This window comes from Balearica regulorum, chromosome 13 (genome assembly GCF_011004875.1).
Source record: "Balearica regulorum gibbericeps isolate bBalReg1 chromosome 13, bBalReg1.pri, whole genome shotgun sequence".
NCBI lineage: Eukaryota > Metazoa > Chordata > Aves > Gruiformes > Gruidae > Balearica > Balearica regulorum.
In genome coordinates, this window is record NC_046196.1 from 22569058 (window position 1) to 22585417 (window position 16360).

At 58.8% G+C, this 16360-nt stretch overlaps 1 protein-coding gene and 2 non-coding genes across 3 annotated transcripts; 2 read left to right on the forward strand and 1 right to left on the reverse strand.

Annotated features, from left to right (window-relative positions):
• The first annotated feature begins 10183 nt into the window (after positions 1-10183).
• Positions 10184-10266, forward strand: TRNAL-CAG (transfer RNA leucine (anticodon CAG)). Its single transcript has one exon. It is a non-coding gene; the product is annotated as a tRNA-Leu (tRNA).
• Positions 10267-10439: 173 nt separating this feature from the next.
• Positions 10440-10522, reverse strand: TRNAL-CAG (transfer RNA leucine (anticodon CAG)). Its single transcript has one exon. It is a non-coding gene; the product is annotated as a tRNA-Leu (tRNA).
• A 1192-nt stretch (positions 10523-11714) lies between these two features.
• Positions 11715-16096, forward strand: PLLP (plasmolipin). Its single transcript, XM_075765836.1, has 4 exons — positions 11715-11941; positions 14667-14840; positions 15263-15382; positions 15462-16096. The coding sequence occupies exons 1-4, from the start codon at positions 11819-11821 to the stop codon at positions 15573-15575; spliced, it is 531 nt and encodes a 176-aa protein (XP_075621951.1). The 5' UTR covers positions 11715-11818; the 3' UTR covers positions 15576-16096.
• The last annotated feature ends 264 nt before the right edge of the window (positions 16097-16360 follow it).

Genomic DNA, 16360 nt, shown 5'->3' on the forward strand with positions numbered 1-16360 from the left:
ACCCCGCAGTCTCCCCAGGCAGCTCCTCGTTCCCCGGGCACGCTGTCTGTGGCGGGTGCTTGTGACTACAGCCCTGACTTCGATATACGGCAGGGTCTCGGCCGTCGGGCTCTTGCTGATGCTGAGAGCAGGAGCACGAGGCCCCCAGAGCTGCAAGCAACCAGCCTGGCTGGGGGGGCTTTCCCACCAGCACAAAGCCAGCTCTGGTGTGGACACAACAACAGAGCGGTCATATCCTGCACCCTTACTTTCTCTTTCATCTGGGATCCCAGCAGAATAACATTTTTCCACTGTCAACTCCCTCATCTGAAAGATAAAGATAAGACCAAGACTCAGGCAGCGTGGCTGCCCTCGAAATCTTTTCCCCAGAGTTTTCTGAGGGCTCGTGGAAACGTGGCTTCTCTCTGCTGTGGGAAATTCCAGCAGTTCCAGTTGGGATTTTACTCCTAAAGAGTGAAAATCCCCAGGTTTCCATATGGTGCATTTTTAAAACATTTGGTGAAACTCCCAGACTGTAACTTCAGCCTTTGCTTATATTGTAATAGAAGATAAAACCTATTTCAACCTATAAAATAAATAAAAATTAAGACCTTGAAATAGTCTGTCTGATCCAGCCAGAACAGAACTTGTTGCATCTGTTGGGATGTTTTCTGGCCCCTTCCCCAAACCCTGATATCTCGGGCTGGGCAGAGCCTTACAGGAAACTTTTATTCCAGGAACTGGCATTGCCCGAGGCGCCTGGGCACCCTGGCTGCTGGGAGCGATGGCACAGCCCACACGCGCCCACATCTGCCCTGAAGAAACAGGTTCTCCTGCTTCTGCAAAGGCTTTGCTGCCAGCGATGGGTAAAACTGGGCAAGGGCTCCAGCACGCACGTAAAACACGAGGGCGAGGGCTTTGTTTGCCAAAGGCACGACCTGCCACAGGTGGTGGTGTTTTAAGGCACAAACAGCGCTTTGGCAGGGTAATGCAGCCGCTTTTTCTGCGCGGACTGGGCTGGTGGTGATTTTACCTGGTAGGCGACTCTTCCAGGAGATTCTCAGAGCCCTCCCCTTGTCCCAGTGAGCTCGGCAGCTGGATTCGGCGGTGGGATCTGCAGAAGGACACCCCGCAGCACGAGGGTGGAGGGCAGCTGCAGCCTCAGTGTGGCTTGGTGGGACACAGCAAAACTTCGGGTGCCAGCGGCGGCGTGAGTCTAAGCCATCAGCAAGCCCTGCAGTTCCCACCGAAAGCAGGACGCAAAGGCACAGCAACTAGCTGCGATGGCAGTGGGCAGCTCCAACGATCAGTGACAGACCTGGGCTGGCATTGTCACTCCCTACGCCCCCCTCCCGTCCCATTGCACATCTGCCCCTCCAGCACGCCAGTGCCAGCTGCCTACTGTACTTCTTTTAGGTCTTGCAGCACTGAAAAAACCAAAGTCAGAGGACCTGCTGTAGCCCAGGAGATATTTCTGCTGTAACCTCTGCTCTGCCCTGGTGAGGCCACATCTGGAGTTCTGTGTCCAGGTCTGGGCTCCCCAGTTCCAGACAGACAGGGAACTGCTGGAGAGAGTCCAGCCGAGGGCTGTGAGGATGAGGAGGGGCCTGGAGCATCTCTGGTATGAGGAAAGGCTGAGAGAGCTGGGGCTGGTTAGTCTGGGGAAGAGAAGGCTGAGAGGGGATCTCATCAACACTTATCAATATCTGAAGGGTGGGTGTCTAGAGGAAGGGGCCAGACTCTTCTCAGTGGTGCCCAGTGACGGGACAAGGGGCAACGGGCACAAGCTGGAACATGGGAAGTTCCATCTGAACATGAAGAAAAACTTCTTCCCTCTGAGGGTGACCGAGCCCTGGGACAGGCTGCCCAGAGAGGTGGTGGAGTCTCCTTCTCTGGAGAGATTCCAAACCCACCTGGACGCCGTCCTGTGTGACCTGCTGTGGGTGATGCTGCTCTAGCAGGGGGCTGGACGAGATGATCTCCAGAGGTCCCTGCCAACCCCGACCAGTCTGTGAATCTGTGTTGTATTGATCTGACAGTGAAGGGTCTCAGGACTTCTCTGGGCTCATCTTGGCTTCAGCTGATTTTAGATTCTTTAGTTACGATAGAAGGTGTCTAGGCAATTGCTGTTGTCTTAATTTGATTTAGTTTTGGTTTAGTTTCTAGGAATAGCAGGTAGTTATTCAGGGCAGGTCTGGGATGGTAGATTAAATTGCGATGTGGAGGAGGACACCAGCCATCCTGATCCATAAACACAAATCACAGCGCCCAAGCAATGGAGTGTGCAACCCTGCGAGTCAGGGACAACCAGCCTTCAAGGAAACAAAGAGCAGAAAAACTGAGTAGCTGGGAACCAGGGAGCACAGACTGTGCTAAGAAAATGTATGAAAATGAAACCAAGCAGACCAAGACCAAGGAGGAAGAAAGCCCACCGTGAACATCACATCTTTCCAGTGAAGACCACGGGCTGGGGCAGCTCATCACAGTCCTTCCCCATTCTTTCTTAGGAGGACTGGAAGGAAGCTTCTCAAGGTTGCCCTTAGCATTCAAAGGCTCTGCGAAGGGGTGGTGTAGCTCCAAAGAAAAGCAGAAGATACTAGGGAAAGGGTTGGGCTTTTTTCCCCCCTATTACTGTAGTATGAATGATGAAGGCCCTTAGGCTGACCTGAAACATGGACAAGGAAAACACATGAGCAAATGTAGGTCCGTGCAGCTGCTGTGGAGTGTGGGCAGAGGGAGCACAGGGCACTCTGCACTGCTGGGCCATCCAACGCAGCTCCAGGTTTGCTCCTCAGCATTTGCAAAAAGGCTCTGTAGCTCGCACCAGACAGCTCGGTGTTGAGGTTGGAGTCGGGGCCGTGTGGCTCCAGCTCCTGCTCTGCTCTAAGGACAGACAGGATGGATGTCCTGCTACTTAAAGCTGGCTGTGCTGCGGAGAAAGGGAGAGCAAGGTCTGGTGTGGACTGGATGTTGGTGCCAGCACAAGGCATGATCAGAAGCCTGGTCTGATGCCATACCCCAACCTTTAGATGCTCACTGGCAACCATTAGCCAGGAGCTTGGCTTATTGCTCCAAACCGCTAGCCAAAGGGCCAGATCCCATCTTGAGAGACATGAAAGCAGCTCCAACATTTTGCACCCACTGCAGCTTTGTCAGGGCTGTTCACAGGCTGGTGCTCCAGCTATGCACAAGGTCAAGGTCTGTGCACGTGGAAGGAATGTATGAGTAATGCCAGGAGAATTGTTCCTGAAAGCGAAAAGCAACATGATCCCAAAAGGCAATGTGCAAAAAAATATGCAAAGAGAACAAGGGCTACGTCGTAAACAAATAGAAAACACCCCCAGAACATGGCTTGTCTCCTACAGGGACTTTCCATGCTGGAAATTTCAGATCCTTGGCTACTCCTGGTTCCTCGTGCAAGAAGGACTATGAGCTCCTTGTTACTGTTCCTGGAAATCAGGTGGTGACTGGAGAAAAAGGAAAAGTCAGTGAGACCTAGGAGGCTGTACCTTACCTGGAAGAAAGAGATGCCAGAGCTAATCAGATGAGAATGCTGATGACTTCCACTGCATGGACTGTTCAGGAACTCCAAGACCTCAGGAGTTGGTCTTCCTGGAGCAGGGAAGCCCAGCACCCCTGGTAGCAAGTAGTAACAGCATCCTTTGCTGTCCACAATGGTGTCCATGATCTCTGTCCCAAAGGCTTGCTGCAAAGAGGCAGCAGGGACACTTAGCTTTTGGGAAGACCCAGCTGGTCTTGATGCTGCAGCAGAGACAGGCTGACCCAGGACTCCAACTCCAGACACATGGTGAGATTCTCTTTCCCCCCCCACTAATGCTCCCAGCTGCAAGCTGCCTTGTGGCAGCTCATCCTTGCGCTACATCCACCTCTCGGTGGGACTGGCAGCTTGGCCGCCGCTCTGACACCATCCCCCTTTACCGCAGCCCATGAGCTCGAGGCTCGATGCAGCTCAAGCACCACCACTGTGGCAGAGCTTCCACACCCACCAGAAACGGGCTCCTCCAGCTTCTCTTGAGGAGGAGTGCATGTGCAGCAAGGTCTGTGAGCCAGGACGTGGGAGACTGGTGGTGCATGTACCGCCGATGAGGCCAGCGCATGCCACCGGTCCCCAACGTGTGGGACCAGATTCCCAGACTTCAATCTGGAGAAATCCCGATGGCTTTTCCAATGACATGGCACTGGGCGGAATGGCCCAGAGTGGTCCAGAACCAACCCAACATCCTCTCTCCTGGCCAAGGCAACCAGTGCCAGACAGAGGAGATGGTTCCTTAGAGCCAAAGGTGGCCTCTCATTGTGGAGATGCCCTCAGCCTGTGCTTAATGCAGAGCTCTTGAGCTGTTAGTGTAAATAAGGGAGAGAATTAACTGACCAGGGACCCAGAAAAATCTATTCGGCCCTGCACGACTTTGAACTTTGTCACATTAAAGAAAAAGGCAGGAAATGAGGACCACATGTCTGGGGCTGTCTGCAGCCAGCGTCTCTGCAGGAGATGGAACTACTCCTATTTGGGAAGTATCAACCAGTGCAGGGCTTGTGTTTTTAGGAAACTGCTTTAAGTAGAAAATGTTCTCGAAAATAGCAGAGGACATTACACAGGCTTTCACTTCTCTGAACACAATGGTTTCTTCCTTCCCTGTGAATATGAACAAATCTGAGCTCCAGCGCGCAGTGCAAAGCGCCAATGCTCCATGTTTTTCACAGTGAGGCGGCCCACAGCTACCAGTCAGCATCCAGTCCATCAATCCCAAGCCAGCCGGGCTGCGGGATGCGGCTTTTCCCCCCGATCTGAGCTGCAAGCTGGTGGCTGATCCCGGTGGGACATTACGCGGAAAGGCGCATACAGGAATCGGTGCCTCTCCTCGGCAGCCGGAGCAGCCAGAACTGAGGACAACTCATCCTGCAACTGTCCCGTGGAGACTCCCAAGGACTGCAACGGCTGCTCCAATAAACAAGATTTAAGTTGGTTGAAAACATCTCGTGCAAAGAAACAAACACAGAGCTGTTTAGCCTGCAACACAGTTAAGCTCTTTCTAAACAGAGAAGAGTCACTTGTCCCCCGCAGAGCAGCGCAGCTACCGGGCGCAAGCTCTTCCCTAGGACAGGGGACGGGGAAGGTTCCTCTGGGGAGACGTGCCTGGACGGCACAGATGAAATTGGGGCAGCTTTGCAGATAAGGGAAAGGAGCGTGCCAGGACTCCTCCACAGCGGGCTTGCCTGAGCACGTCGGGGCCCTGGTCCTGCCCAGTCCCCGCCGAGCTGGGGAGACATCCTGATGTTGCAATCCTTCTGCAAAGCTGCAGGCCCCGAAGGCAACAGTTCCACAGAGCTGGCATGATGCAGGAGTACCCGACCATCCCCACCACTGGTGGTCTCTCACCACTGCACTGCAGGGAAGAGAGGGGAGAGCGGCAGCAGGTCTGGTCAGGGTGGGCACGACAGAAACCTCCGTGTGCCGCAGGAGACCACAGCTGCTGCAGGAGCTGGTGCCAGGCTCTCTTGGTTGTGCCGTGCATCACCCCAGGGTGGTACGGGGGCGGGGGGTCTCCTCTCCTTCGCATCCTGCAAAAGGGTCCTACCAGGGCCACTTTCACCTCTGCCAGACCCAGGGCCAGGCCCCAGCCTCTTTGCAGCAGCCCCAGTCACCCCCCCCCATCCCTCCCTCCCTCCCGCAGCAGCAGCAAGCGCCTGTGCCAGCAACACCCCCGTCCTGCGTGGAGTCCTTCTCCTGGCCGGGATGGCCAGGTCCTGGCCCCAGCCCTTCGCTCAGGGGCGCAGGGACATCCTGCCTGTCGCAGATCCAGCCCTTCAGGACCATCCAACAGCACGCGTGGGCCAGCACAGTCATCCCCTCTCCACATTCCCACTTCTCCATCCAACATGTTTACACACGAATGCTGCCAGCGTCCAAGAAAGGAGCTTACCAGAAGCAGCTCTCTTCATTGCCTTCTCGGAAGGGCTCACCTCTTCCCGTCTCCTCAGGGCAGGAGAAGGCTGTGTGTGTGCCTTCCAACAGCGGCTGCGGGACCAGTTTGACATGACCTTATCATTAAGCCATGACGGCGGGTGAAGCAGAGGCCCAGAAAAACCCCTCTGCAGTGGTGCTGCTGGGGCTGACCCCCAACGGTGTCTCGGTGAGAGCCGGCGGCACCTCGTGCCAGCCCCAAAGGGCAAGAGGAGCTTCCAGTGCAGCACTCGGACCTGCCAGACATGGCTGCGCTGGGGCCGCTGGCACCCCCTGCGCTGCGCTGAGCCCTCCCGCACCACGAGCTTTCAGATCCCTGACAGTGTCCTACAGAACCGGGACATCACGGCGCTCCAGAGCAGAGCTGTCACCCCGCTCATTCAGGCGGCTCTTTCTGCCAGGCCTCGGCCATGCACCGAGCTCCCCATGGCTGCCTGGGACAGACGTGAGTGGCAGCAAACAGCTCCCCCGGGAGCCCACAGGGCTCCCAGCACCCAACAAGCCGTTAAATGAACTAACAGTAATAAACACAGGGGCTGGGCAGGGACACAAACCCAGACACAGGTTCCCTGCCCAGGCTCTTCACCCTTTTCAAGCCTTGCTGGCTCCACAGAGACCAGGGAGTCACCAGACCCCTTCCCTCTCTCCCACCTCAGCTTTTCCGCACCCCACATTGTAAGGACAGGGTGTCTCCTTCTCCTCTGCTTCTGCCCAGATCCTCCACGCTCCCGCTGGGTTTTGGTCGTAACCCCACTAGTGACCTGCTCCCTCATTAGCTTGGTCCCAGGAAAACACGCTTTTGCCTTACCCAAACTTTCCTCCTGGGAGCATCACGCCTGCCCCACCACCTGATGCAAAAGCTCCTTGGGCTCCCAATTAGCTGTGGTGGCTGTGGGGTGTCCTTTTAGGGTCAGTGCAGTGCTTCACCTCCTAACAGAGCAACAGGCTACAGGTGCTGGCCATTAGCATTTTGGTGTTGGGGACAGCTAACAAAGGGGTTTCTGGGGGTAAGGATAAGGGAGATTCCTGCTCTGGGCCATGGTTCCTCACATCAACCCAAGGAGGCAGCAGGGGAGAAGTGAAGAAAGCAGAGATGAGGCATGTCTGGGATCCAAAAAGGGGAACAAATCCCCCTCCTGGACAGAGCTGATCTCAAACCCGGGCTTGTGACTGACAGCAGCGCTGCTCACACCCGTGTGCTAAAACAACACAAACCATCTGCTGCAAGGGCTGATGTGCCCGTGCCCTTCTCACTGCGCTGGACCCTACGGGTGTCCTCCACGTCCAGCCTGGCCCACACCTCTGGAGCACCACAGCTTCACCTGCTCCGGGCCAGCAGGATGAAATTTAGGGAACAGCCCGACTGCAGCAAGACCCCCCCCCAAGGGCCCCAGAGCTGTGGCACAGGGGATGGGGCAGCACTGGCAAAGCGCTAGAGCAAAGGCTCCCTGCGGGAGGGGTGCAGGGCAGTGCTGCAGCCGGCCCCTGTGAGCCCCCGGCCACCGCCGGCCCGCATCCGCCCAGAGGAAAGCTCCCCACCGGCAAAGAATGCGCCGCTTCCCCTGGGCGCTCACCGGATGGCCGGTAACAACACCACCAAACACCCGAGGTGCCCCCAGCTCCTGCCCTGCAGCCAGGGCCCCCCACTGACCCCGCCGGCCCGAAGGTGACAGTGTCCCGAGGAAGGGACACGCATCCTTTCCTACTCTTTGAAAGAGTCCCGCTCGCACCCCAATCTGTCCCCTGGGAATGCTTCTGCGGAGTTTCCCTGAGCTGGAAGGGCCTCTGCCTCTTCCTGCAGCAGACAATGCCATCATGCGGCGGTTATTACTTCCTTGGCTGAAGCACCCACGTTCAAAATTGCTGCTTCCGCCCCAGAGTTAATTAGCCCTCTGCCCCGCCAAAGCGTCTCCGCGTGGAGATCCCCTAACTGGGTGCCAGTAACTCGGAGCCAATATGGGTGGACCGGGGCTCCCAAACGCCGACATCCCTGCGGGCCCCAGACGCCTCCGGAGGCAGGCGAGGGACCTCCTGGGCCAAGCCCAGCCCGTGGAGGTCCCAGGCTCCTGCGGATCCCACACAGGAGCTGGACCCACATCTCAAGGGGCCACGTGGAGGAGATGATTTCAGTGCTGCTGTATCATTTCCTGGTCGCTGAGATGCAGCATGTGGATGCAGATAAACATCTCTGCTAGGAGGCTGCTGGGACTTTCACCGCAGGACAATGGAATGACCAAAAAGTTAAAAAAATAGCTTTGTCTGCTGGCTGTTTATGTCGCTCTGGATGTGGCTTTTTCCCTTTCTGCCCCCCATTCACTTTTCCCTCATCTGGCTGCTCTCCCAGCTTGCTTTCATAGCGACAGCTCATGCAAAGATGACCAAGAACAATTCCTCTGAGCCCTCCTCCGAGCCATTCCCATGGGCAGGCAGGGTAGGAAGCTGCTGGCAGGCTCAGTACAGATCTTTTCCCCAAACTGCCAGCTACAGTATTTCAAGCAAAAGCCATTTCTAGAAAAGGCTTAAATCAAGCCCGGGGCCGTGCGTGCCCGGTGGCCAGACCCGGGCCCTGCGTCACCCTCCGGGGCTCAGCAGCGGCTGGGGGGGTTCCAGCTGCAGCAGCTCTGCCTGGAACACGCAGCCACAACCAGGTGCCACCTCCCATCCCGGCACGGTCTGGTTCCGCACACCAGATGTCCTGGCAGTCCTCCCTACTCCAGAATACGTAATACCACATTTCGTATAAACCCAATATTGAATATACTCGGGAGAAGCAGCAGGAGCTGCCGAGAGGTGCTGGGAGGATTCGTGTTTTTCTGTGGAGAAATGCAGGTGCCGACTTCTCTGCAACTGGCCCGCGTAGCGAAGAGTCGTCTCCACCGCGTCCTCAGAGGGACACTGTCGGCTACTTCTGGTCCCTTTGTAGCCAAGAAGATAGGCCTGTAACAAAGGCCTACTTGCATTATATGCGATAAGAAACTATTCATTGTTACTTTAGGTAGAAGGCTAACGATTTGTAGAATGAGCCCCTGCTACACCTCATGAGAAAAAGGAGCAGCTACAAGACACTTCAAGGTCCTTATGGACAGACTTTGCAGAAAGGGAGGACATTAATTGCCTCCAGCAACATCCTTATCTTCCTGAGGCGTATAGCAAACAATTGCCAACACCGAAATACTGAGAAACTAGGGGAAAGGTAATTTGGGCCAGGGTCCCCATGACCACCCACCCACGAGCCCCCCACCCGAATTATCCCACCTACGCAAAAGAGAGAGGCGGAGAAAGGAACTGAGCAGGCCTTCTAGTTTGCATACTAGGTGAAGAAATATGAACTAATTATTGTAACGGGGAGTGTACCCCTTTGTAATCTTTGTAACACTTGTGTATAAATATGACAAGAGAACCAGCATTAGGTGTGCCTGAGGTGAGGAACTCTCCTCCTGACACCCAGCGCTGCAATCAAAGGAAACGCCTGTTTCTTCGTGCTAAATCGATGTTAAGGAGTTTTCTCTTATTCCCGAATTTCGGTGACACCTTCTGGGATAAATAAACGAGCAGGTGTACGCGGGAAGGGGCGCGGCCTTCCTTTCTCCTCACGCTGCCGGTGCCGGCCCAGCGTGGGACGCTGCCTCCCGCTTCCCACCATTGTGCCGGCCGGGCCGCGGCCCTCCCCGGTTCCCCCCGGGCCCCGGAGCACAGAGGTGCCCGGCGCTGGCCGGGGCTGCGGGCCGTTCCCGGCGGGGCTTCCCCGGGTGTTTCTTCGGGACGCGGGAGCGATGGTGGCGGCTGGTGGGCGGCTGCGCTGCTCCCCAGGGCACGGCCGCGGCGGTTTCTCTCCTGTGTGGGGAGCGGGGGTTGTGAGACTCGGCCGGGGCAGCGACAGCAAGTTTATGTCTTTGGGAGGTTTTTTTGCCCGTGGAGAATGTGTCCCAATCGCCCGGGTACGGAGTGAGCTACAAACACCTCCGAGCGGCACCGCTGCGAGCAGGAGGGCCGCCGGCCCCTCTCCCCGGCCTGGCAGGAGGTTGGCGTCGGCCCCCGGCGGCCACGGAACCACCGAGGGGGAGCCCCGGGGAGCCCAACCGGGGGTGCCCGGCCCCGCGCCCCCGGCCCACGACACCCTCGGGGGCGGCGGCGGCAGCGGGGCAGAGCGGGCCGGGCCGGGGCAGTACCGGCGGCGGCGGTGGGTGCTGTAGCGCGGGGCGGACAACGGCGTTCAGCGCTGTCAGGATGGCCGAGCGGTCTAAGGCGCTGCGTTCAGGTCGCAGTCTCCCCTGGAGGCGTGGGTTCGAATCCCACTTCTGACAACTTGCAACTCTTTTGCGGTACACTCGCCTTCTACCTTTAATTAAAGTTAATTAGTAATTCATTGCAGTGGGTTGGGGGGGAAGTTGGTTTGTTGTGGGGTGGGGTTGTTTTTTTTTTAAATCGGCTCCCGCCCCCCAGCAAAAAGCAGTCGCCGGGTGGCGCAAAAGGGAGCTGTCAGAAGTGGGATTCGAACCCACGCCTCCAGGGGAGACTGCGACCTGAACGCAGCGCCTTAGACCGCTCGGCCATCCTGACCTGCCGCGGCAGCGGCCGCTCGCCGCCGCCTTCCCCCGGCGCCCGGCCGGTGCCACCGCCAGGTCGTGCGCGATCGTCCCGGAGCGGTCCCGGTGACCCGGCAGAGGTGCCCGAGGGAAAGCGGGTGTCAGTCCTGCCTTCCAAAGGGCAGCCGGGGACCTACGGGCCGGTCAGCCTCGCCGCCACCCCCGGGAAGGCGGGGGAACCCCCGGGAACCATCCCCGGGCAGGTGAAATCACCAGGAGCAGCCAGCACGGCTTCTCCCGGGGAAGGAGACCTGATAAACTTCTACGATGAGATTATCGGCCTGGCAGACGAAGGGAAAGCAGCAGATATTGTCTACCTGGACTTCTGCAGGGCCTTGGACACCATCTCCCATAAATCCTCCCAGACGAGCTGCTGCTCTCCGGGCACGAACTCGAGCTGGAGCCCGGCCCCCTGCGGTGTGCGCCAGGGGTCGGTTCTGGGGCCGGTCCTGTTGCACATCTTCATCGGAGACCGGGATGATGGGGCAGGGCGCACCCTCGGCAGGGTGACCCCCAGGATGGCCCCGAAGTGGGAGGAGCGGCTGATACTCCAGAGGGTCGTGCTGCCATCCAGAGGGACCTGGGCAGGCTGGAGATACGGACCGGCAGGAACGTCCTGAAGGTGAGGGTGGTGAGGCACTGGCACAGGTTGCCCAGAGAGGTGGTGGACGCCCCATCCCTGGAAAAATTCCAGGTCAGGCTGGATGGGGCTCTGAGCGACCTGCCCTAGTTGAAGATGTCCCTGCTCATTGCAGGGGGAGTTGGACTAGGTGACCTCGAAAGGTCCCTTCCAACCCAAACCGTTCTATGCTTGCAGGATTCAACAAGGAGTCGTGCGAAGTCCTGCCCCCGGGGAGGAACAACCCCGGGCACCGGGACACGCTGGGGACCGCGAGAAGGTCCCGGGGGGGCTGGCGGGCACCGGGCTGAGCGGGAGCGGTGTCCGGGCTGCCTCAGGCAGAGCACTGCCGGGGGGCAGGGAGGGGGTCCTGCCACCCGTGGGGCCTCCCCTGCAGCGCCGGGCTCCGGTGCTGGGCCCCCCGGTACGAGGGAGACGGGGCCGTACTGGGGCGGCGGGCGGTGCAGGAGGGACCGCGGCATCCTTCGGGGGGGGGGGGGGGGGGGGCTGGGGCAGCTGCGGGGGCTCGGCCCGGTGCGTGGGGATGGGCAGGACCCACTCGCGACGGCCGTGGGAGGCGGCGGGGCCGGCGCCGCGCTCCGCCCGGGGAGGGGCGGGAGGCGTCCCGGGGCCGGGGCCGGTGCCCGCGGCATGGCGGGGCTGCCCGGCACCGCACGGACCCGGAGCGGCTCCCCGGGCTCCGCCGCCGCCCTGCCCGCCCTGGACGGCGCCTTCCTCCGTTCGCCGCTCGGGGGGCTGATGGTCGCCCAGTTCGTGAGTACCGGGGAGGGGGCACCGGGGACGGGGGGGCTCGGCTGCGGGAGCGGCCGTCCGGGCGCATCACCCGCTCTGAACGCTTTTCCTCCTTGCCCTGGCTGGGAACAGGTTTCCCTTCGGCTGCCATCCCTGCCCCATCCTCGCTCTCCAACCCCCGGTAACCCCTAACCCTGAGCCACCGCAGCCCCGCTCTCTCCTCCTTCCCTCTCTAAAGCCGGAGGAAAACTTGGCTGCTTGTCCTCACGCCCTTTGCTGGTTGTAACTGGGCTCAAGGCCCGGCAGTACCCAGCACCGGGCATGGCCCGATCCACACGGGCATCCTCCACACGGGCATCCCCACGGGGCACGAGCCAGTGGGTCCCATCCTGGCACCCACAGCCCCTGGCAGGGTCCAGAGGAGCTGTATGAAGCACGGTGACCCCAAACGAGGTGTGTTGGGGCTGCTCCTGGGACGCCTGCAGGACTCTCACGTTCCCCGGGCACTTCCAGCCCTCCACATTGTCCTCCCCAGCTGTCAGGCTTTGGCGGCCGCTCTCAGACAAGCCCGAGGGTCTTTGCGCTGTCAAAACCAGCAACAGCATCACCTCTCCATTGCTTCAGCATAGCAGAGAACTGCAGAATAAACTGCTGCTGCTGCTCTCTCCTGGGACCCGGGACCTTGAGCGCAATGTGCGCACGTAGAAGTGGGAGTTCGGCTGTGTTCGGGGCCACGTGTGACCTGCCCCAGTGTTTGCCCACGGTGCTGCCCCGCTGCCTGTGCCCTCTCCCCCGGGCAGCGCTGGGGGGGCGGCAGCGGGACGTACCCTGAGCAGCCGTTGTGAAGCAGCTGGGTACACCTGGCTGCTTGCTCCGGACTTTGACCCCTGGTTGTGACAAGGGAACAAACGCCCAGGGAAGGGTGGGGGAAGGATGCTGCCAGGGGTGTCTCGCAGGAGCATCAGGAAAGCGAGATGGAACAGAGATCAGCGGAAGGGACCCTTCAGCCCCACACTTGGTTCCACCTCTCCAGCCTGTTGCTGGGGCCGTCCCCTTAAACATGCTCACCCAGCTCCTGTCCACCGAGACCCCCCCAAAACCTCTCCCCCGAGGGCTCCTGCTTTTCTCCCCCCCTGCAGCCAGAGCAGGGCAGCTCACACATGCCGCCTCCCGCCCCTGGAGCTCACTGTTTGTTTTTTTTTTCCTATACATGTTTCTCCCCAACACATATTTTGTGATCACGAGCGCTAGGAATGGATGTGACAGACAAGGAGGCATTGTCGGGGCAGCCGAGCGCCAGGGCGTTGTACTTGGGTAGGACAAAGGCCTTTGTGTTTCTTCTGTGACAATAAGCGACACAGGCTTCTGCAAGGGCAGAGCGGCTTTCCAAAGAGCCCTTCTCCTCCCCACCGGTGGGAGACAACCCTGTGGTTCCCCGCCAAAGCGGAGGTGAGCGCAGGAGCCGGACGGTGCCAGCGGCTTCACCTGGCTCTGCCCAGAGAGATCCCAACCCCAGCTGGGAACCAGAGCACGTCACGACTGCAGCTGGGGCACATGCTCTCACCCCCGCCTTGCCATGGGCATCTCCCTGGGACGTTTGGTCGTGCTGGGAATGTGGAGGGTGTAGGGCTGGAGCCTCCTTGCTCCCTACGTTGCTCTGGTCCAGCTGGGAGGTGATGAAGGATGGTGAAGCAGAGCCCACCAGCACCCTGCTGGCAGCCGGAGCCCCGGCTCTGTGCCTCGGTGCTGGGCTGCGGTTGAGGCTGCAGAACAAACAGGGCAAATCACAGAAAGCGCCATTTGCTTTGCAACAGCCTTCCCTTTCCAGGCCCCATCGCTATGTGCTGGTGTCTCATCCTCTGTGTGCTCCATCATGGGTTAGGGGCTTTCTAAGTAAAAAAATACCCACAAACTTGCTGCTCCAGGGAGTTCCTCAGGGAGGGGATGGTGAAGGCGGCTGCTCCCTGGATCCATCGCTGCGGGTGAAGCAGGGCAGCATCTTCTCCAGAGTCCAAAGATCAGGGGTGGACACAGCACAGGGAGGGGAAAGAAAAAAAATCAGAATAAATGCAACAGCACCTGGGCTGGGCTCTTCCATCGCCGCCTGCCAGGGAGCCGAGGGCAGAAACCTGCTCCCTGCCGCTGCCCTGCGGGAGGGGAGAAAACAGCTCTGCCCTGGCGCTGCTTAGTCCTCCTTGAGCAGACGCAGGAACAGACTCGCCTACCTGTTGTTTCTGTGGATCACTCTGCAGGCACGCGATGCCACAATTACTACGCAGTTAAACCTGCTTAGCGGTGAAAGGTGAGCCCTGGAAGCTGTATACACAGGAGGTGTCAGCCAGACCAGACCTGACTGGACCTAACCAAACAGAAGTTTTTTTGGGGTTTTTTTTTTTTTGGTACTGCACCTGGGGGAGACCAAGGCTGAGCTGGGCCCCCAGGAGCCCCCACAGGTCCAGCTCTCATCCAGCCCATGAGAGGTCCTAACACTGAGCCAGCACTGGCACAGACTGGCCCTGGGCACGGGGACTTCTTGGTTGAGAAGGGACTTTGGTGGCGAGGATGCCCAGGTTTCACCCGTCCCGCCTGGCAGGACATCCCTGTACCGGCTCTCGCGTGTCCCTGCTTTGCCGGAGCCAGGGTGACCCAAGTGCCATAGGTGCCGGTGAGCCCGGGCTCGTGGGTGACGCTCTGCGTCCCACCTGCAGAACCATCATCTGAACGCCTTCCCCGTTTCACCCCACAGGTGCTCGGCTTACTGGTGTGGGCTCTCATCGCCGACACAACGTACCACCTCCACGCGGCATACGGCTGGGTGATGTTCGTGTCCATCTTCTTCTGGATAGTAACGCTCCTTTTCTTCATGACTTACCTCCTGCAGCTTCAGCTGAAGTTCTACGTGATCCCCTGGCCCCTTGTGGTACGTAGCTGAGAGGGAGCAAGGGGGGGGGTCCCAAGTGGGGAAACATCCTGGGGAGATGCTTGGAGAGGACCAGGGCTTCAGGCTCTCCTGGGCTGATGGAACAAAGTCCCCTGCACTTGGCACAATGACATTGTTTCATTCTGCCCCTCAATTGCTTGGAACATTTTCAAAACAGGGAAACAGTCCAGAAAGTTACAGCCACCGCGTCACTGCTGCGGTCGTGGTGTCAACCAGAGACCTGTCAGCACAACCTGGGGTGCATTTAATGAGATGTTAACCTGAGGTTTGCTCCCAGCGTGGGGGGGCCAGAGCCTTTTCCTCCAGTTCTCCTGGGGAAGAGAGAGGAACGTGAAACAGCCTCATCCCAGCATGCACGAGTCTGAGCCCAGACCTCATCACGTCCTCTTTGCCTTCCCCAGCTGATGATCTTCAACGCTGCAGCGACCGTCCTGTACGTCACCGCCTTCGTAACATGTGCGGCTGCTGTCCAGCCTACGTCCTGGCGGCAGTGGGACTACAACCGGAGAGCCGCGGCGTCCGTAAGTAGCGTCGGGCAGGCGAGGGCTGCGGGGCCAGGGCAGCCGCCGTGCTCACACGCAGGGTGTGCTCCTCTTCCAGTTCTTCGCCTGCCTTGCGATGATCGCCTACGGGGTGAGCACCTTCTTCAGCTTCCGCGCCTGGAAAGGGCTCGGCAGCAACGCGGCCACCAGCCAGGTGAGTGACCACGTGTAAGGAGCGGAGAGCGAAGCACAAGCTGTCGGCCGCCCTGGGTCAGCTCACGCCAGGCTTGGTGGCTCGGAGCCTCGCACGCCACCAGGTCTCGTTCGTGGCCCAGCCCGTGCTGGCAGCGATGGTCAGCGCCGGGTCGCGTGGACGCTGCTCTGTGGTCTCTGGTGATGCTTCCAGCTGACGTACCCACAGCACAAACCCACCGGCGCTGCCACTGACAGCCTCGCCGGGAGGACACGGACTCGTCCTTGGGGTTCATCCAGTGGAGCAGCTCCACTGAGGGGGCTCAGCCAATCCGGCACACTCCAGCACTAAAATTTACTAAACCAAGCCCAGGCTCCTGTCTCTGCTCATTCGTAGCTACAGTGTAAGTAATTGCAATTAATAACGCGATACATAACCAGCAGCATAGCTGGAGGATGTAGGCTAAGCAAAGGAAAAAGTCTAAACTATTCTTGTCTTGATTTCTAAAAACGTGAAGCACAAATTTTATGCTTTAAATAAAAATCTTCCTAAATCCAGCACTGAAGTCTGTCAATAAAACAATGTGTCCTGGGAGGAGGTGTTATGTACGGCACGGAGCGGAGCAGAGGGGACTGTCCCTTCCCGCTGGGGTTCGTCCACAGGGTTCACCGTGCTTTGCTTTACACAGAGCACACATCCAAAACTGCAGGCACGCGAGAGAGGTGCCAAGGCTTTGAGGTCCTCCCTCCTCCGCACACGCCATGGAGTTAACAGGAACGCCTATTAACCGGCAAGTCGATTTTGCCCATTAGTCTTCAAAAGCT